Below are 21,482 nucleotides of genomic sequence, written 5' to 3'. Positions count from 1 at the left end.
TTTATAAAAAGAAGAACAACTCAACATTTTTACATGTCCGAATCGACACCTTATTAAAAGAAATTGTCTGTTTTTGTTTTGTTTTTTGTTTTAAATAACGCAGACGTGTTGAAAACCAGGATATAGAGGCACGCGTTGTTTTTCTGATGTGGCGGGGCTTTAAAAATAAATCCATTTTTGGTATCTACGATTAAACCAGCTGTCATTTAATCGAAAATGTTTTTGAAAGAGGAAGTTTCAGTGATGCGAGATCATTTGCAGACGGTACTGTCTATAACTTCAGCGATATGGCACGATGGCGCCGCCGAGACGACACAGTTACAGACCATTTTATTACAGACGCATATATATACGCGCATCGTGCCGTTAAGCTACACGAGCATTAATAAGCCTGTCGTGCGCTCGTGAAGAAGAATCTGATTTGTGCGTCGACAATCGCTCTGAAAGTCGACCTGGTGATAGTGATTTATTGTCTCCATTGTTAATAGCTATGCTGTACACTCTTTTACTGCTGCGCATCGATCGAGCCCCACTCGAGCGGCAATACGCCAGCATCGCATGTTTCAAATTAGGACGTGCTGCAAAGGACGTTATGGAATAAACGCTGGACCAAGCGATCGTTTCCAGTGAATCACGGCGGATTTATTCATTGAAATTCTCGTCCTTTTCCACCTATGGAGTTGTGGTAGAAAATTGGCAAACCGTGATTGGCTAATGGTTGGCCACAGCAACGAGCGTGAACTATGCTGAACGAGACCATTGAAATCGTATCGATGAAATGCTCATTCCGCCCGTGAATCGCAATCAGGGCCAAATCTACCATGCTGCTCGTATTTTTTTTTTATTTATTTATTTATTTATTTTTTTGTTCTCTATATAGCTCTTTTATTTCTTATTATTTTGTATTTTTGGGGGAATGCATGTCTGGAACGATATTACATTTTCACGACCGGGGAAAAATATAAGAAACGCAGTGACGCATTTTCTTTCTCATGAAACGATTGATTGATTGTTGTAGATGTACCTTAGCGAATTATCCAAGGTCATTAAGACACATCCAAACGTAATTAACGAATTTTTCCGGAAACAAAAATTCCTACTGAGAATCCTTCTTCTTTTATTACGATTAGTTTGCATTTACGCGTACTACAATTCTTGGTATTTCTTGAAGGTTTTTATAGGGCCAATTTAATCTTTTCATCGATGATTCCTCTGACAAGCTTGGATCAATCACTGAAACCGTGACAAGGTCAAAGATGTTATTTAAAGAGAAAATGACCAGTTTGCTTGGTTGATAGGGCTACGAAATCCTAAATTCCTTTCCACTAACTGAATGAAGTCTACCGTTGATAAGAAATATTTTTATTACGGAGAATTCCAACGAGTGCAATGGCACATTGCACGATCCGATAGATCGAAATCGCATGTGCTTAATCATTTTGCTGTCCGTGACTCCCTGTCCGATTAAAATGAAAAAAGGTAACAAAAAAAAAAGAAAATGGATCTTCACGTCATCTAGCGTCGACTGTTGTTACTGAGTCGTGTAACTCTTACAAAATCACGAGGGCAAAAACCATTAACGAGGAACGGCAAAAACCGGTCAGAACAAAAGAAACGACAAAACGGATACCAAATTAAAGACTTATTATTATTTACTGGTCAAAAGTAGTAAAGATAAAGTCAGACATTCCTGTTTCTATCTAGAGTTATTTAGGTTTCCCCCGGTGACACAGGATTACCATTTGTGCCGGAAAATAGCGATTGCTGCAAACTTATGCTATACATTTGTTGATTGTTAACAAAGCTAATGAGGTAATTACGGGTAAATGCATTGTAGGAAATTCTGTTTCCCTAAAGAATTCATTGAAACACGGAAACATAAGGGGGACTTTTAAAGATATGTTTTCCAAGGTATTGGAAATTGCGCCATCCGGTTGTGCAGATTACACAACCGATCTGTGCAACCAAACTAGTTTTCGGTGCCATGGTGTACATGGTTTGAAAACCTCTCGACGCGCCAAATACGTTTCGTGCATTGCTTTCCTCTTTCATTATCACCAGGCACCAACTACGTGTGATTCTCCCCATTAAAATACAATTTATTTTGGCAACATGGCAAGTGGAAAGACTTTTGTTAAATTTCAACCGAAAAAATTCTTTAAAACAAAGACTTTATTACGTAAAGCTATAATTTCATAGTCTTCCCTAGCGGCCTTGCCTTTTCTTGTGGATCAAGCAATCCTCTCCAATACAGGAGGACATACCAATTTCATTCCAGCCCTTGGGCTTCCTGCCATTGATCATCTGACTCGTCGCTAGGGGAAAGAGTAGACCAGCAGACTGCTTATGTGCTTTAGTCAGAATCTACTGTCTGCAACTTAAAGGATATTTTGGAGTTAAATATAAAAATTTTTGTGTTTGTAAGTAATTTTCCTTTCAGGACATGTTGTCACAGAAAACAGTTTTTTCTAACGTATCCCGTAGTGTAAGTGTAGAGGAAATCGTGACGTTCAATCAGTCTCGAGGAAATCAATGAAAATGTCAGACGTCATTTTGGTGGCTGATAATTGAACTCTAACGTCATTTTTTTCCCCTGTTCTGGCCTAAAATTTTGCCTCCTTAAATTTTTCTTATTCACAATCTTCTTTATTTTTCCAATTCCAAGGAGTGATTTTTTGTTTTTTCTCTGACATTTTAGGTAAAGTTTTTCACTCGGAGCCACTTGCTCGTCGATATGATTGTTTTCAAATGAAGCTTCATCAAGTTTTAACCGGAGCCTGCAATGCTGGGGACAGATGTTTTGCCGTTGGAAGTGTTGAGGGCATTCCATTTGTTACCTATGCAGCAGGTTCCAACATAGTTGTATTATCTGTCACATTTGAGAGGGTACAAATCATTCCTGGGATTTGTCACCAAAATGTGCAAATCAGCTGTATTGACTGCAGCACAGATACAGGAAAGATAGCTGCTGCGTACGGAAACAAAGTTAAAATATTTGAACCCACACCTCTTGTTCATCACAATAGCACCCATGTAAGTGGCTAACATTGCTAATAAAATGTTTGGTATACTTACACTGATTTTTATACACAACCATTATCTAGAAGCTGGACTATCACTGGGTGGAAACTGGCAATATTCAAACGGAATATTTTGTACGAGCCATTTCATTTAACCTCGAGGGAACTCGCCTCCTACTTGGTGGTCGGCTATTGCAGCTATGGGCATCAAAAGAAACGAACGAAAGTCAAGAAGATATTTATTCAAAACATATCCCAAGGAGCGCTACATTTCAACTGGGTGCTGGCAATGACGTGGATTCGGATGAGGAGGAAAGAGACCCTAGGTCTACTGAAGCAAAAGAAACTTGGCCTAAAAGCCCTCAAACGGGAGGTGATCATCCGGTATAAACATAAAACGCTGTGCGCTTGCTAATTTTCTAAAATTATGTTTAGACGCGAGTGATTGCTACGAACTCGCGTGGGAAACGCGCACCGCTACACCTGTACGGTTAATGTGTTTCTCGCCTGATGGAACTCTTTTTGCCACCGCTGGAATGAATGATCCCCTGGTTAAAGTATGGTATCAAGATAAGCCTTGTAAGTTTCAAATATCAATCCACTTATTCTGTAGTCCTTTTTTTTTTACACGTAAGTTGCTATAATGAATTTGCTTTCACTCGATCGTAGTGTTATTCCCGTCGAAAAGCATGGAGCATTTGGCAGCAGCTTCACCCACCTGCAACGACAATTCAACAAAGTATGCTTTCGAGTATCTAGGTCATCCAGCATCAGTAGTTTCCATTGAATGGAGGAGGACATCAAAGTACATGCCACGGTACGCCAATCTATTGTTTAGTGGTTGGTGATTCGACGTAGCTAATCCATCTATGTTGCTGACTCAAATTTGCAGAGGGAGTGTCGCCAACATGCTGGTCACTAGTTGCGAGGACTCAATATGCCGTGTATGGGTTGAAACTGTTTTACCCGATGATGGCCTAGTAAACATGAACAGTTTCGATCCATTGGCATCCCAAAACCCACGATTTCGAACACATCGCCATAAACACAAATTTATGCAACGTTTGAAACACATGAGGTAAAAACTATAATTTTTTTTTCTTCCGCTCCCTGCCGTATCTTTTTCTGAAGACTGATTGATTCATCAATTGATTGTAGACATTGCTTTCAACTTAAGCGGCTACTGAAACAGGAAAATGGGGGAAAGTCACCAAAAAAGGGAAATAAAGCCATGACAATACCTACATTATTCTCCACATACTCGGTGCATGATTATCATAGTTATGGTATTCATGGCACTGGTCAAGCAAACGGTTTACACTTTCATCTTGCGGCCACAATCAATGCACAGACTGGTACGGTATTATTATAAATTTTTTTTTTTTCTTATTGTACTTGTCGTTTTTATATATGTTATTGTATTGGTTTCAAAAGATATCCCACTAGTTCCGAGTTTGGGAGGATCAGCTAATGACAAGGGATTTGTAGTTCATTGGCTTAACAATAAAGAAATGCACTTCACGCTTCAAGCTGAGTACATCCTACAGGCAAAAACTTAGATTCTGAATTAACCAAAAAACATTATTTAATTATTCGCATTTTGATTTTGCCGTTTAATAGGAACTTAGTAAGAAAGCAGTTGGCCGTGAAGAGAGTTTTCAGAATGGGTTAGGTGCTGCAGAATCAGAAGATGATCGAGGTGAAGATCCTGAACCACAAGTGGATTTCCTTAGGCGGAAGAAGCTGAGAGCTACTACTGGTGATTTGGCCAAGTTTTTACGAACCGAGCCGGATCAGGGAAAAAATCTTGATCTGCCAAGCCCTCATGCTGGCCCCGGACTCCATCCAGATCAAATCATGAGTAACACTGCGTCTCTATATTCAATGAACACCGACATCACAGGAGTCACAGGTACCATGTTAGTATTATGGCAAAATGAAAACAAGGTGAAGTATAACTTTTGCTTTTAGGACTGGGCGTTCCGCTTGGAGATGCCTTAGATCATCGCATTGAAACCTTGTTAAAGGATTGGCACCATAGTCCAGATTTGTTGTATGCCGTACATCCATTAGACGGGTCGTACCTTGTTTGGTAATTATCGTATTATTTTCGCTGTAAGCGTTGGGAAAATAATAAGACCGTATCTACTTTTTAGGTTGGTTGACTGGTTAGACGAGTACAACCCAGGCTCCTTCAGGCAGGCGCAGGTCTCGTTTAGTTCGAGATTACCCAACGCCGTACCACTTGGCGATGCTTCCACGTTGAGCACCCATTTGGCATTGTTCAACCCGTTCCATATTTTGGATTTACGTAATTTGCTGCACCTTGAAGGTCCCCAGTCGATACAATCTCCTCAGCCCGTTGCTTCAGCCAACGTGGCAGATGAAGATGCTGCTGTCGACGAAGAGTCACAGTCGACGAATCGTGCTTCTAGCAGCTGTGGTCCAGCCCCTCAGAGTGCTGAGGGTCCATCAGCCACCAGCGAGGAAAAACATGAAATAAATCCTTATCATGCTTCATCTTCGCCAATTGTGGCCATGGTTACTAAGCATGCCAATGGAACTCTTAATCTTTGGCATTTAGCCCTTAGTGATCAGTCCAAGTTCACGCAAGTATTATCCGTCAGTCACATGACGAGAATATCGGGTCATCGATTTCGAGTTAACAGCATATCTTGCCATCCCGTTCTACCTTTACTGTTGACCACTTCCCATCATAATGTCATCAACAATCCTAATGGTAAGAACAAACCTAAATGCAATGTTTCCTTAATTCTTAGATGTTACAGTTTCTGTTCACTTTCGTTTTGGTATTTAGACAGAGAAATTTTTGGTAGCACGACACAAAAGAAAAGACGAGAGTCCGGACAGGCAAATCAAGGCTACTGCAGTGAGCTTATATTGTGGAAAGTAGAAACGGTTGGTCCACTTGGCAAGTCTGGTGGAGTGAAGGAACTGGCTCGGATTAATTCACCCGAAATGTCTGCCTTTGCATCTGTTGCCTGGATACCAACAGTTTTACCAAGGTGATAAGAATGCATATGTAAAAAAGAAAGTTGTGCTTATGTTCTTTTTCGTCGCAGTTCATCGTTAGGTGGATATTCGAATTCTGCAAGCGCCTGTTTTGTTGCATCCGATGGATCGAGTTTGCGGATTTATCAAGTAAACACTGCTTGTTAACGGCATATGCGTAGCATCTGCTAACTTCTATTACGTTCACAGGCTGTTATTGATGCCAGAACACTCCTAGCCCAGATTCTAATAACGCCAACTTTAGGACCAAACAATCCTTTTAACACTTCCTTCGATAAAGAGGTAAACACATGGAAATTTGAACTAGTTTAGTAAGATCATCCTGATTGATTTCTTTTTCTATCCTCAGTCGCCTGTCCGGCAGTTCATGTTGGGCAATCGTACACTTGTACGGCTTGTTTCCGAACAGTCCACTTCTCGTCCAGGATGCATTTTAGAACTAGATGCTATGGTGGAAGCGGATCATGATTGGAAACAGACTCAGTTCCTCCATGTTTTTCAACAGCAGCTGCTTACCGGTCACAAGTTGATAAGCAATATTGCTACTCCTTCAAACATTCCAGTCGCTGAGTCTGCCCATCAAACGATTCCCGAAGTCATCCCAACTTCGCAGCGAAAAAGTAAAATTCGACTTTTAATGGATTTTTCATTACCGATCTGTATTCAAATAGCCGATTCGGTCTGTACCTTTAGCACCACTTTCTCAGATGCCATTGACTTCCAGAATGAGTCTTATGGAAGTGACGCAATCAGCTGTTGTAGACCTTCAAGAGTCGTTAGCTTTTAACGAACCTTTTTACGTTGTGGTTGTTGAAAAAGAAAATGAAATGGAAGCAAAGCAAAACGAGTCGTTTGACTTTCTGGATGTGCCGTCTCATGGTGGTTCCTCAGATGCATGTGAAGGTTTGTCGCGTTTCTTTCAATCGCCATGCTATTCTATAAATAAGAAGTAATTTTAGTTTTCATCCTTTTCTTTAAATTTTGAAATTTTTAAAAATATAGGAGCTACTGTCGTTCATGTTTGGAAACTCGTAATTTCGTCTTGCCACGAAGAACAAGGTGGATTGGCGAGCCCGCTTCAGAAACGCCCACCTGGTCCGAATGTCACAATGAAGACGATCAAAATGTGCACCCAACGTCTTCCGCTTCCTGATGGAGTGGGTATTATTCATGCGGCTCCCGCGGCAGGTCATTTAAGGTGATTTCAATATATTTTTGGGTGGTTTTGTTGTTTATAATTTGTACATAATCGTCCTGTGTGCAGTTCCGCTTCCATTTACCCTGCATGCTTCGCTCCGTATGCAATGGTCACCGCTTGCACGGATAATACGGTTAGATTTTGGCGGTGTAAGTTAGTAACGGAAAACAAGTCAAAAGAATCCCCTGAAGAATATCTTCGTTGGGAAGAGTGGCAGATGATAAGCAAAGAAGGTACATCACTGCTCCCAATTTCAGGTATGTGGCTTAAATGACATGCAATATTAGGTGTTACCGCATCATTATCATTTGCAGGGAGGCCATTGTCTGTTTCAGTAGCCTACAGTGGTCGTATTGCTGTGGCCTATAAGAATGGAAAATCTTTTAAAGGGAAATCTGTTAAAGATAGTAAGAATCGAGAAGTTGATACCCGGTATTTTGACCTTGTGGTGGCTATATACGAATGTGAATCAACTGGAGGTAAGACTCATCTTTTCGGTCTTCTGATAGAGTATTTGAAGCCAGTAGTCTAGTCAGTCAACTGACGCATTCTTTTGTTGGCAAGGTTCTGAATGGGTTCAAGAAGATGTGATATACTTGAAGAATATCCGCCTTCCTCGCTTGCCTGCTATTGATCCCAATATTGATTTGGCATATTTGCAAGAAGAAGGCGACCATTGGTTGAAAAAACGACAAGTTGGTATCGAAACGCTAACAAAGAATTTGTCTCACAGTGATTTAGAAAGTCAGGATAACGATGGCGGTTGTTTCGAACGCATCCAGCCTAAGATTCAAGGTATTTTAGTGTGAACTGAAGGTTTTTTTTTACAATCATTTTATGATAAGTGATTTTATTTTATTTTATTTTTTCCTTTTCTTTTTTTTCGAATAGGCCTTTTATCAGTACCTAGCTATGCAACAATATTGACGTTGAAGAAGTCTATCGAACATCGTGGAAATGTGTGCCCACTAACTCAAAAAAATCTAGTGCAGTTGGACTGGGTTTCGAAAGAAGATGGATCTCACATCCTTACTGTCGGCGTATGTTCTTACTTGCCTAATATATATTATATAATAAGTTTAAGGAAAAGTTCGAACCACGCGTCTGACCTAAAAATCTTCATGCGAGGCCATTTTTAGGTTGGACATCGAGTGCTACTTTATACGTCTGTTTCGAGCCCAGCCGTTAAGGAGCGATTCAATAATTCGAAAATTGCCAAGAATCACAAATTAGCAAGGCAAACATCGCAAACATCCTCATTCAACCAGGATGATGTTACCGTCAGGTTCGATACATTGGTAGAGGAAAGAGAAAGAAAGGATAATTTTCATTTTTCAACTGATTCCAGATGGTTACGTTTACGTTCTCTTGAACTGCGAACGGCTGATGGACTGCCTCCATTGCCAATGCATTTGTCTTGGGTTCGTGATGGCATTTTCGTTGTCGGAATGGACAATGAAATGCAAATCTATTCTCAGTGGAAAGACACAATGAGTGGAATCACTAATGGATCCGCTGGAGCTTCGGTGGCCTCCCCTGTTTCTCTCCAAGGTATGCAATACCAGCGTTTCCTGTTCGTTTTTTCCCCGTCCTGTTTAATCCATTAATTACCAAATGATTTGCTTTTTTCATCAGAACATCTGGGAGATGAAAGTGGTACTGATGTGGACAGTGATACTGAAGCAGGTAGTGTTGGCTATGACGACGATGTCGGAGAGGACCGTGATGTACTTGATCGTGAATTGCATACATTGGCGAAAGAAGGGCGCGTCACTTATGCGCCAAGTATGGCTCAGCTTCCTAGGGCCAGTTCAATGCATGCTTTAGTAGCTGCCCAAGGGTCCAGCAATGTGAAGAAGGTTACCGTAAACACTCCAAAAAAGAAAAAAGACCAAAGTACGACAGTCAGCAGCCCCACAGTATCATTACTGCAAGACTGCTTGCCCAGCTATGGACTATTTGAAGCCAGCCAAATTGCTTGCCCAGTTTTACCGCAATACCACCCACAGCAACTCATGGAGCTTCTGAATTCTGGTAAAATATTTTCATAGCGACTGAACAAGTGGTAGTTGAGTAATCATTTCCTTTGAAAACAACAGGAAAAATCCGCTGGGTCAAAGCTATTTTGGCTCATTTAGTGAGATGCATTTCTGGTCATCGTGGAGCTGAGAGCGACGATGAAGACGACGAAGATGTGGAAGAGTCGGCCAAACACTGGGCTAGAACTCGAACACTTTCCATTAGTAGTCCGGACAACGAGACGTGCAAAATCACCGCTGATCTACATATTTCAGCTGTCCCTAAAGAGCTGACTCTGGATTACACGGAAATTTGCGCAGTACCACCACTTCCCCTGTGGCTTCTTCTAGCAGCTGACCAGTCAACAAATTTAGGTGATCCGACGACATCTGGCACCGACTCTTTGTTCCACCCTTCATTGGAAACACATGTAACTTTCAACCGTTTATTTTTTATTTATTTTGTGTGTGTGTGTGTGTGTGTTTGCTTAGTTTGCGTGATAATGAAAGTTTATTTCTTTAGGCGGAAGAAGAAGAAGATTTAGACACGATTTTAAGCGAAAGTCCACCGAGGCGAAAGAACAAACGCAAAAATGCCAGCGGAGACTCTGGTGCCCAGCATTTGCAACAGCAATATTTTCAATTTGGCACTCGGCAAGCCGCTCTTCTGACAAGTGTTCTAACACATACTCAGCTCCCAGGTTTGAGCAGCGTTGACCAGATGCATTTGTTGGCTCTGGCAGATACGTTGGCATCATGCAGTGCTACTCATCTAGTCACGAGTACAATCCAAACTGGAGCGACGAAGAATCCGTCCAAAAGTGGTAAATGCATTGAAGCAAATTGTGTCTAGTGCAGTTTTCAATTTCAGTTTCTTCAGGTCCGTCACATCCAGGCTCAGAATCATCCTTGGATTCTTGTGGACTACGCTTTTTACTGGCTGCCCGTCATCATTCGTACCTTTTGCGGTTCTTACCACCAGTCCAACGTGCTGCTCTAAAGAAACAAGGAATTAGCAGTGCATTGCTGACGTGGGCCTTCCACTCGGAAGCACAAGAAGAACTTTTACAGCTGCTTCCAGCCTTTACCAAACGTAAGGAATTGAGGAATTAGCTGACTAATTTCCAACGACAATATATGACTCCTTTTTGTTATTGTAGCAAATCCCACGTGGGCTGATTACCGCGAGCTAGGATTCGGATGGTGGATGCGAAATAACGCTAGTTTGCGTCGCTGTATTGAAAAACTAGCCAAAGCAGCCTATCAAAGCCAAGGAGATCCATTGGACGCCGCCATTTACTATTTAGCGATGAAGAAGAAAAATCTGGTATGGGGTCTTTTCCGACAGGTGCAAAATGAACGCATGACGCAGTTTTTTAGCAACAATTTTACCGAAGAGCGATGGCGTAAAGCGGCATTGAAAAACGCTTATGCCCTACTGGGAAAACAACGATTCGATCATGCTGTTGCCTTCTTCCTCTTGGCTGGGTCATTAAAAGGTAGCGTTCATTTACTTGGTACCAACCAAATTTACAAATCTTAAATACGTCGTTTTTCCTTCATTTTAGATGCCATTGACATTTGCTTAAGCCGTATGCATGATATTCAGTTAGCCATCGTTATCACCCGACTGTATGAAGGGGATATGGAGTCCGTCCCTCCCGGACTTAAAAAACTGCTCCAGGATCATGTGCTGGGTTTTAATGAGAGTAGTGAACCGGTTGCCGCTTCGGCAGGATCGGATCCTTTCCTGCGTTCCATGTCCTATTGGCTACTGGCCCAGTATACGGACAGTTTAAGTACGCTGTTGGAGCGACGAGGTGATAAGGGCGAGTTGACCAAGTCACAAAATATCGCAAGTCCAAGTGTTTTCAACTTCTACATCTATCTTCGCAATCATCCCCTTATTATTCGACAACAATTGGCACTGTCTGCCAAAGGTAACTGTTGCATTTTTTGCCTGTCAAGTTTCTTAACTATGATCTTGAAATGTTCAGGGCAATCTGCTAATAAACGGACGCATTTGGCAGGCGTGGGTGCCATCAGTGTCGACAAGACTTACCTTCTACAAGAGTGGATAACGCCTCTTGAACGGCGTTTGTATTTCACTACGGCCCATGCCCACTTCCTCGCGGGTTGCCCAGCTCTAGCCCTGGAGGTGTTATCCAAATTGCCCGATCATGTTCAACAGCCGGATAGTGAAGCGGATAAAAATTCCGATTCTGCTGCCGCAGCCGATGGTATAATTCGGTCTTTATCTTCGTTTTTTCCCCAACTACCAATAAATCTGTTACATTTGCAGAGAATACGTGCGAGATTGTTCAAGAGAAAGCTGAAGGCATGGATTGGTCGACTCCGCTCCTAATTGTTAGCCCGAGTGCCGAAACGCGTGATTTTGACTGGGGACAACCCATCGGCAACAAATCCGATACGTTGGAGCTTAAATGGAGTGACGAGGAGGATACTGATACAGACTGCTCTGATGGGGGCATTACAATGAAAGAAATGAGCACTGCAGAGATTCCAGTGATACCTTCCGAGCCGAAACTGGAAGCGGACTCGGAGTCTGGTGGCTTAGACATCATGGCCCAACAGCTGAAGTTCATCGCGTGTTTAAAGATTTTAATGGGAGAAATGGCAACACTTGCCACTGGTTTTGAAGTCGATGGTGGTCAGTTGAGGCTTCAACTTTACCTTTGGTTGGATCGAGAGTTACAGGTTACTCAACGGTTGACAGGGTGTCGTAGATTTCACTTGATTTATAATTTCAAAATCTTCAGGCTTTACAGCAACTTTGCAATTATGCCCCCATCCCGGTATCTGGTAGTGGAAATGAAGAGGACGAGCCTAGCTTGTTGCCCGCCATTCCGTCCTCCTACAAAAATCCAACCACGGCAGATGAACCAGTTACTTTACATGAGATACTGCTAGCAGAAAAATTGGATCTCGAAGCCAAGGTGAAAAGAACCAACCGTAGAAGACGATGGTTAAAAGGTATGCAGCCAATTAGTATTTTCTCATGCAACAAATTTGCAAGTTCGTCTTCTACACTCGTTTATAGCCAATGAACTGCTGGTGAGGACCTTATTGAGTTATTGCAGTATTCATGGATCACAAGGAGGAGGACTTGCATCTGTCCGCATGGAACTTATCCTTCTTCTGCAGGAGTTGCAACAAGATAGAAGATTTTCCACAGGTACAGCAGAATATTTTGACTTGATGACTTAGACTGGGATAATATTTTGCTTATTATTTCTGTATTTAAGGAGGCTCCGATTCAGCTTTGAATCTGAATCAGCCCCAACTTTCTTCTCCTCTGGCGTATCCGACAAGTCTTCCGCTTTTAGCTGCTAGTGTTGCGGGAACAGAAATCATTACAACGGATCCTGTTCGTCATTTAGAAGTACGTTCTTGAATGAAATTTTACAGTTGACGGCAACCTGTTATGACTTTTCATTGCTGCATGTACAGAGCCAAATTCGGGATTTGCTACGATCAATTGTTGGATTGAGCTGTGTCCCAGTACCCGGAAAGATCAGCTTTGGACAGGTTTGGTTCTCGTCGTTTCAAATGTGAATGCCTTTAAAGACTCTAGATGAAATACTAGATGAGTCTTATTCGCGACCTGGCGCTGGCCTTATCTGCTTGTCTCTATCAAGCCCTTTGCTCGTCTGATGCATGGAGCCTTCAGCAACAGCAACAAGAACAACAGCAAGGCTCAGTCGGACCACTTGCTCGATTGGCTGTTGTTTTCCGTGCAATGCATAACATTGGTGTAAAAAATTATGTGAAGCGCGAAGAGCCTCAGCTTCAGCCTGCTAGTAGTCCGTCAAAATGGCCAGGTAATTTCCGGAAAATAAGATTTAGTCATAATTTATTCAGATGAGCAGTTATTGTAATGCATTTTTTTGTCTTGTCTTTTAAGGCGTGACGTCGTTGCGTGCCCTCCTGGCCCGCGAAAAGGATGAAGACGCACCAAGATTATTGACTTTGTTGTGTGAAGCTTTTGTTGCCATTTACGTTTCGTTATTGTGTTATTCTATGGCGGCCTGCGATTCACATGTCCTTTATCGGTAAGACTTAAACTGAAACGAATGATTTAGAAAAACCTATACTTTTATGATAATAATTCAATAGATTGGCCGGCTTGCAACCGACAGAGAGTATGTGGGGATCTATTTACGGAGGGGGTGCCAAACAGCTAGTCAGGGTCACTACAACCTCGACGTCCACGCTGCAGGGCTCACAAGGTCTTGGAACCTCTAGTGATGGGGGATCACCCCAGCCACCCGGATCCCCCTCGACTTCAACGATGGATGTTGCCAAGCAGCGAGTTCGTTTACACATCAAACTGTTGCAGCAAATTGGGACTCCAGCCTCCATGGGAGGTGGACTGACCTCGGGTAAAATATTTTGATGCCAATAACTTATTGCACGTTAAAAACCTATTTCTCGTGATCTTGGTAGTTGCTGCAAATACATCGATGGGAAGCTTGTCGTCTAGGAAACCGTCTCTTCCACAGGGCAGCGAAGATATGCCTACTTATAAAGAAGTCTTTGTTGCTCCTAAATTGTCATTGGTGGCTTGTTTGATGAAAAAGCCTACTTTGCCTGTCGAGAAAGTCTCGTATGATTACGATTCTTCTGCTTCAGACGTGGTATATCAACAAAGATTTGCAAAAATCACCATATAAAGCCACATTTAAAAAAAATCTTTGATTCAGGATGAAGTGGATGCCGAAGCGGACGGTGAAAACGAATCCGACAACGATGATTTCTGGGAGGAACTGGATAGCAGCAAGAGGGCAGCTGCCAAAAAAACAGGCGCTAACTCAGGTACCATTGCCACATTTAGTGGTGGGACACTTGGTTCTATTTGAATCTGTTTTCTTCCGTTTGAAAAGGGGATTCCGAGCACAGCAAAGCCGACTCAATCAGCTGGCATGCAATACGTTTGTCTGTGACCCGTTTATGTATTGGAAAGATGGAGGAATTCTTAAGGGTAGCCGGTGTTGAGCCTACAGGTATTTGATTTCTTTAATTGTCTTAATTGTATAGTGCTATATCTCATAATTGTTTGTTCTTGATTTTTTATTTAAAATCAAATCAGACTTACCCGTCGTTAGTCCTTTGAGTCATGCCGTTACACGAACTATGCACCAATGGTGTGCATGGCTACAGAGACAGCTGGAAGCGGCTGGGCCACCTCCTCCTAATTATATACCTGGGTGCGTTGTAGAAAATGCAACAACTGGGCCACCCATTCTGAAGTACCGAAGTATACTGGATCCCAGCAATACCCCTTTCTTGTAAGTTTTTGTCCTTTGTCCTCGAACTGCTTACACTTTTTTTGTATACGTTTGTTGCTGCTTTAGAACTAAAGAAGCAAACGCACGACCCATTCGACGTCTTTGGTGTTTCCTGGTTCGTCAGGAGAAAGTCCAAGATATTTTTATCCGTCTAGTCTTTGGGAAAAAACATGGAGCGCCTCATAGTTCCGGAGCTAACAACGCCGATTCCATTTCTCTTTATTCAGATGTGGTTTGCCAGGGTATGTTCGCTGCATAAGGGGATTGCGTAATCGTCGAAGTTTTAAGTTTCGTTTTTTTTTTTCTTCTTCGTCTTCAGATGATCTTACAACTGATACCATAACAGCCATTTCGGGAGGAGGTACAGATCGCTTACAGGATCCAGTTCGAATCATTCATAAAGATCAAGACATCATCAGTGCGTTTTGCATCAATTCTGTACGTAAAATGCAGTATCGTATGAGATCGGAGGACAACAAAGTCATTTTTAATTCCATATATTTTTTAGACTAATGGAGGAGTCCTTGCTTTGGCAAATGGAAAAGAAATTCAAGAGTTGGATATTACCCCGTTGTTAGATATGCAATCGGCCGTCTTGGAAGACGAATGCGAATTGGACCTACTTGGTCTGGATAGGTATGTTTGTTTTTCTCAGCTTCTGATCTCCGTATGACGGGCTTTAATGCAACTAATTTATGAATTGTTCTTCGATAGGGATCCGGACAGTAATGCGTCCTCTTACCTGGTTGTTCAGACTCCGGGCGATCGCAACTTGCTGAACCAAATGAATGGTTGTTTGTTTTTGCTATTGTCGCTGTCGTGTCATAAACGTTGTACTAACCTGCGTGTGCGTTACAAACAGGAATATCTGGATCTGCAAGCACAGCCCACTTTCCCAGCTACGCCCCGTCAGCATCGAATAGTATGGTCCCACCGGGAGGTCCGACATTACCAGTGACTGGACGTGGAACAACCTTGGTAAGAATAATCAAATCAGACTGTTCTATGGCTTGACACGCAGCCGTTTCCTAAACCACATTTAACTCACAAGGCGGCGTAGTTTTCTTCATTTTTGTGTGTCTTAAAGCGTTAATGCACTAGATATACTACATATACCGTGTGTGACAAAAGAGTCGTTGTTTTAAGACCGTTTAGTACATAAGGAAAAAAAGATTCGATTAGCTATCGACTGTCTATTACTTTTAAGGGTCACTTGGCTAGCTTTGGCTTCACATTGTTGGTCGGAAATCTCTTCGTACTTACTAACAAAAGCTTACTTTCAACTTTTTTCTATCCCTTTGCCTTTGATCCTTGTCATCTTTTCTATTCGTCCTCTGGACACGCATCTCTTCCCTTTATGTGTTTTTGGATTTGGTTTGGATTGGTTTTTTAAATCTGTCGCTATCCCATTCTACCCACAAATGTTGGTTAAACTCTCCTTCCCCTCACGCAGCCGAAGGGGTTAACATTCCCTGGTTCGCAACATCCGCCATTTTTTCAGCTGGTGCTACGGCGAAGCAAACTTCTACTAACACCGGTAACAGCTTACCTTCTTTTGTGCTTTTTCCCTTCTTCGTCTTGGTTGTGTGTGTGCAATTTTATAACAAACAACTTACAGACGCACTGACATGCCGCCTTCATTAAATTTGTCTAAAGCGACCAGGAACAAAGTGAGTTTTTAAAATAAGCTAATAAAATCCTACATTGTTTACCAATAGTTGCGGAAACACAAGGTGGATGGTGTGCGAAGAATGACAGCCCACCCGTTACTTCCACTATGTAAGTTTGTCTAAACGATTCAACGACCTTGTTATATGTCATAATTTGCTCTGGAATTAGATATCGCTGGTCAAGGGGATGGATCCGTGTCCATATGGGAATGGGGTCATGTCGGAGTTGTATGTCAACCTAGGACTCCTGGAACTTATGCAAAAGTGAATCGTCTTCGTTTCAATAGCCAAGGAAACAAATTTGGTGCAGCCGACGGAGACGGTCATGTCGCCTTGTGGACACTACGGCTTGGAGGAGGCTCTGCGCCGCATCGTCCATTTTTTGTAAGATTTTTAAATCATTACTTGATAAACTGGTCTCTAAGTTTGTATTTGTGTAACGGGTTTTACCGTCTGTTTTCAGTCACACCAATGTCATAGCAAGGGGACGTCGGATTTTGTGTTTTTGGGTTCATCAAGTATATTGGCCACCACCGGGCACAGTTCGGAGTCCCGCAATGTCGTTTTATGGGACACATTGATGCCCCAACGCAAGGCAGTTATTCATTGTAAATCGATAGCAATTGATATTTATGGATAATGTTTGAACCTAATTTTGCGTTTAAATCATTTGCAGCATTTGTATGTCATGAGAATGGGGGCACTAGTTTGCTTTACGCGTCTCAGCATCAACTCTTGATATCTGCTGGACGTAAAGGGGTAGTTTGCCTGTGGGATCTAAGACAACGAACACTGCGTCACAAGTTCACGGCGCACGAATCTTCAGTTGCAGTCAAATGCATGGCGTTGGACCCCAATGAAGAGTTTTTTGCTACTGGATCTGCTGACGGTGATATCAAGGTATATATTTCTGAATATCTATCCAATGATTCAACTTGATTACTCTAATGATTCAAAGGTCTGGAGCCTTGCCACCCAACATTTACTTTATGCGTTTCCTGCTGAGCATTCCCGTTCATCCTTTTTCCGATCCATGGGTCAAGGAAATGGTGTGAATCAGGTACGACTTTATCAAGGTTTTATCGTCTTTTTGATATTCGAAAGGCTAATGTTTTTTTTTTTTTACCGATAGTTACATTTGGACACATCAGGGCGTCTCTTTTCTTGTGGCTCTGATGGTTCAATGAAGCTTCGTCAGTTGCCCTACGCTGGGAGTAGAGAAAGCGCTGTTTCAACTCTCTACTAGATTATATGTGTAATGAAAGGGAATGGGCAGTTGCGGGTAATGGCTAAACGTTTAGTTAAATTTTTAAAATTTTCGATTTACTCGAATTCCTTGAATATTTTATGGATGTCGTTGATACCTGTCATTTATCTGGCTGTTCAGATTACTTATAGAATTGGATTGCGTTGTGCTAGTCACGTTTAGTATGCTATTACCTGTCAACCATTCCACTCTTCAGCGTCGTCACTCGATGTTTCCAAACCTTTCAACCTTTTCCTTCCTTAAACCAATTATTACCGCATACTTCATTAACAACGTTTTGGACGGCTGGTAATGTCATTCCGTCTCTTTTGTATATCGCTAGCACGGTTGGTCGAGCAAGTGGAATACAAACGCGTTACATGTATGCTGAAAAGTGTATTGAACGTTTACAAATAATGCCAGTATCAGACATGTTGTATTTAACAAAATCCTACAACAATCTGATTCCGCTAACATTTTTACGATTGTTAATGTTTTGTTTCTCTTGTAGTTTCTTTTCCTCTTTGAAAGCTAGCGCGTTAGCTTTTTTCTCCTTTCTTCTTTCCTATTTTGAATTAAAATTAACATAATAGACAGTAAAAACTATAACTACGATAGTTTGTTTTTACTTGACGGTACTCTTTCACGAGCCGCTTCCTTTCGGTCCTCTGCTCTGGCGTCTCATCTTTGGGCCGAATGGATATGGCCGACAGTGTGCTAATAATGGATTGCGTTTCAGCACAGGTCTTTTTTGACACGCCGGTTTCCTGATCAAACTGATCTAAAAACTTTTTCGTCAAACCAGGTTTACCGAGTACGTTAAGTGGAACACCCGTCTTAGGGCACACTGTCAAGAAAACAACTAAATCAATGATCTGCCTTTTTTACCATAGTCGAACGTTTTTAAACCTTTTATAACTTTGGAATTCTGTGGCTCCGAAATAAGTTTTGGGTGATTGTAGATGTTCGAATAGGTGGACAAGATGGACTCGCAGTCCCATTTACGTTCCTGTTCACCTTCACTTGAACTGCTGTCTTCGTCCTCATCGCTTTGGTACTTTTCCAAATATCTTTCCACAGCTCCCTCAACCTCTTCTCTTGCCTAATCCAAAAAATTAAGTAAATTTTAAAAAGCCGGAATGCTTTCAACTTAGTTTTCAATAATCAACATGGAAGGTAATAGATTGTCTGGAGATATTACGAAGGGATTTCAAAACATACCACTTTTCCGATTTCGCGACCTAGCCGAATGCCCTCTGTTTTTCCGTATTCATATGCTTCTGCCAATTTCAAGACTTCTTCGTCTTGCAAGGTGATATGTCCTTCGATCTCTTCGCAGTCTAAGGCGCCCATTTCCTCGTCGTCATATTGGGCCATCATCTACAAAATAGCAGGGCATGAACGACTGAGTCTGCAAGAATACGTGGAAAAACATTCATATGGAAAAAGAATACCTGCTCAAATCGGTCATCTAACAAGGACAACTGAGCATTTCTTCTAATAACAGAACTGGTCATGGAATATTCTGTAAAGCGCGATTTATTATCGTCATTGTCGGGCGAACGCTGTCCACAGTCGCTTCGCATGTCACATAACACATCATCATCGTCTTCTTCTTCTTCTTCGCCTTCAGTGTTGGAATCTTCGTCATCTTCGCTATCAAAGAAATTTGCGAAATCAAACAAAAATAGAACATGTAAAGCATGCCTTTAGTAAATACTCTGTTTCAGCATCTGAAGGTACACCATTAGCACATACAACAAAATCATCTTCTAGTTCATTGTCAGGATCATCAAAATTAAAGTCATCATCCATAGCTGCAACAATGTCTGGGTCCAAGTCTGGCCTTGGTCCTAAAAGTATGAGGAAGTTATCTCCAAAATTTCATTACAAAATTTTGAGCTTTAGATGAAAAAAAAAAAACCTGAATGTGGAGCTGCCCTGTTTAACAACCCTACTGTTTCCTCTACTTCAGATTGAAAAACTGAAGAGGGCAGTGTCAATTTGTACTTGTGATCCTGGAACATGAAAATAATGATGACAACAAAAAAAAATTGGGAATGAGTGGTCTATAAAATTACTGAAAGTCCTTTTACAACTGGTGCTTTCCAAACTCTAGAATTTTTATTATCTTCTGCAAGTTCCCACTCTGCTGTTTGTTTAACATCACGCAAGTGTTGTAAGTAATTGTAATCATCATCAAAGTATATCCCAAGTTTAGCCAATTCTTCTTTCTGATTTCCTGGTTCCTAATAGAACAGTTAACTTGTTAAAATAACACAACATCCTAAGTTTTGTTTGGATGGCATTCACCATGGATTTTGAGGATGATGAGCTCTCTGCATTCTTTTCTGTTTTTAAACCAATTGGAACTAGGACTCTTTGTGGTGCTTTTTCATCGGCTGCGAGTGGATCCTTTTGGCTACGATGTACCAAATTGAAAGTCACTGCATTTTTCTTGTCGATGAATTTCTTTGTTTTGGGCTGTAAAAAGTAGTCAATATTTAAAAGTTGAAAAGTATTCTGCAGACCATACGAAAGATTGTTGTGCTGCAAATGAAAACACGCGAGTACCATTTTCTGTGCTGTTGATATTGTTTTGAGATTAACGTAATTCACTAAGTCTTCGAAAATAAGATGTCAAAGAAAACTACTCAGCACGTTTCCTTTAGCACGGAATTCGTCTGCTTGGCTTACGGAAAACGATACTGAATCTGAATCGGCAACTGCATGCTTGAACGTAGCCAACTCGAACTGAAGGACGGCACACGCACTCGTTCTCGTTCGGTGCGCTTCCTATGTCAGATTTTTTTACGGGAGTATTATACTAATTATTAAATCATTAACAAATAATTTTTGACTAATCAAATATTCCAATACTTAAAGTGGATATATTAACGAGATATTTCAAAATTTGTTTCATTTGAAAGGGAAAATAGGCGAAGCGCCGATGCCATCTAGGAATCAACACCTCAAGCAATTTTTTGTTTTCAAGTTTCCCGAATCCCGATAGGGCTCTTCGTTCTTCGTGTCTAGCGCTCGGCCCCGCGCCAATCGGGGAGCTTTTTAGTCAATCCGTTGCGAGGATAATCTTAATCGAGGAAGTGATTTTGGTGCGGCAAAAACAAATAGCAACAAAGTAGAGTATAGATATGGGTAACATTACTTGTGGTGTTCGTTGCGGACTATTGGGGAACCGTCTCAAGTCCTACTCTCAGCATACCTTTCATGTTTACCAGTACATTTTTCTCTTTTGCAATTTTCCTGCTTTTTCTATTATACCTTTTAATTACCACCAGGTTTATTAAAGGATATAAGCCTAATGAAAGTTATTATTTCTCGAAACGCCTTAATTTGCCGTTACCATTTGCTTACTAGGTGGCGTTGGCAACAGCGTTGTACCAGAGGGCGCCACTCCACAGATGTAAAGTGAACATTTTCTGACGTTGTCAGGGAAGGTAGTGTTGTAAGATTTGTATCAAGATTTTAACCACATAGGTTTCCGTATGTTTCAGAAGTTCATTTACGCATTTTAAAAATACATCTTTACTGTTTTTCTGTAATCACACTAATTTATTCCCCTTAACTTCAAAACGTAGATAAAAACTTCCGTGAGAGTAGCTAAACCACCAGGCTGCCACGCTGAACCAACTGAATCATCAAATGCCATGCTCTGCACGTGATTAAATAGGTTTTACCAGTGCTAATTTATAATATACTACATGAATTATCAATTAAAACATCATTTTCCATTGTGATTTCTTTACTACATATATCTTTTGTTGCAGTACCGATCCTCAATCTGTTTCTTGTCTTATCATAGGCAATCCTCAAAACGGGATGAACATCAGAAAAGCTAATCATGATTTCCTTTCAGTGCTGTTTGTTGTAGGGCTCTTTCTACTTGCATGTGGACCATTGGTGTCAAAATTGCTTGGTTTTGGTGATTCAATTTGGATAAATTTTCCCAACTTGTTTTACATTAGAT

General features: G+C 41.4%; 2 protein-coding genes across 4 annotated transcripts; one reads left to right on the top strand and one right to left on the bottom strand.

Moving 5' to 3' along the window:
- Positions 1-2,203: 2,203 nt before the first annotated feature.
- LOC116917136 (dmX-like protein 2) lies at positions 2,204-17,879 on the top strand. Of its 3 annotated transcripts, none has more exons than XM_045169990.1 (54): positions 2,204-2,420; positions 2,699-3,033; positions 3,105-3,393; positions 3,456-3,599; positions 3,690-3,837; positions 3,913-4,098; positions 4,179-4,375; positions 4,455-4,567; positions 4,641-4,932; positions 4,992-5,112; positions 5,177-5,760; positions 5,839-6,046; positions 6,104-6,182; positions 6,243-6,335; positions 6,403-6,673; positions 6,747-6,956; positions 7,056-7,251; positions 7,318-7,508; positions 7,566-7,730; positions 7,816-8,046; positions 8,143-8,291; positions 8,391-8,536; positions 8,600-8,802; positions 8,887-9,285; positions 9,351-9,700; positions 9,793-10,093; positions 10,150-10,362; positions 10,430-10,768; positions 10,838-11,209; positions 11,267-11,509; positions 11,572-11,987; positions 12,050-12,263; positions 12,331-12,465; positions 12,536-12,672; positions 12,741-12,818; positions 12,877-13,111; positions 13,195-13,342; positions 13,407-13,672; positions 13,737-13,924; positions 13,994-14,105; positions 14,174-14,293; positions 14,380-14,578; positions 14,645-14,820; positions 14,898-15,016; positions 15,087-15,214; positions 15,293-15,369; positions 15,441-15,556; positions 16,032-16,115; positions 16,297-16,357; positions 16,418-16,632; positions 16,712-16,856; positions 16,925-17,148; positions 17,207-17,308; positions 17,381-17,879. In XM_045169990.1, the coding sequence occupies exons 2-54, from the start codon at positions 2,749-2,751 to the stop codon at positions 17,492-17,494; spliced, it is 10,527 nt and encodes a 3,508-aa protein (XP_045025925.1). In that variant the 5' UTR covers positions 2,204-2,420; positions 2,699-2,748; the 3' UTR covers positions 17,495-17,879. The 3 variants fall into 3 exon arrangements, with proteins under 3 accessions (XP_045025925.1, XP_032778399.2, XP_032778400.2); XM_032922508.2 differs by having other exon boundaries at positions 2,208-2,420; positions 13,737-13,927; XM_032922509.2 differs by lacking the exon at positions 16,032-16,115 and having other exon boundaries at positions 2,211-2,420; positions 13,737-13,927.
- On the bottom strand, positions 17,876-20,071 carry LOC116917137 (protein LTV1 homolog). Its single transcript, XM_032922510.2, has 9 exons — positions 19,808-20,071; positions 19,576-19,743; positions 19,419-19,512; positions 19,215-19,347; positions 18,949-19,150; positions 18,716-18,874; positions 18,404-18,596; positions 18,124-18,341; positions 17,876-18,059 (listed from the first exon to the last, which is right to left on the bottom strand). Exons 1-9 carry the CDS (start codon positions 20,069-20,071, stop codon positions 17,946-17,948), a joined length of 1,545 nt encoding a protein of 514 aa, XP_032778401.2. The 3' UTR covers positions 17,876-17,945.
- Positions 20,072-21,482: the final 1,411 nt, after the last annotated feature.

Source organism: Daphnia magna, linkage group LG2, assembly GCF_020631705.1.
Source record: "Daphnia magna isolate NIES linkage group LG2, ASM2063170v1.1, whole genome shotgun sequence".
NCBI classification, from domain to species: Eukaryota; Metazoa; Arthropoda; class Branchiopoda; order Diplostraca; family Daphniidae; genus Daphnia; species Daphnia magna.
The sequence above is the reverse complement of the archived record's forward strand: the minus strand, read 5'-3'. Positions and strand labels throughout refer to the sequence as shown.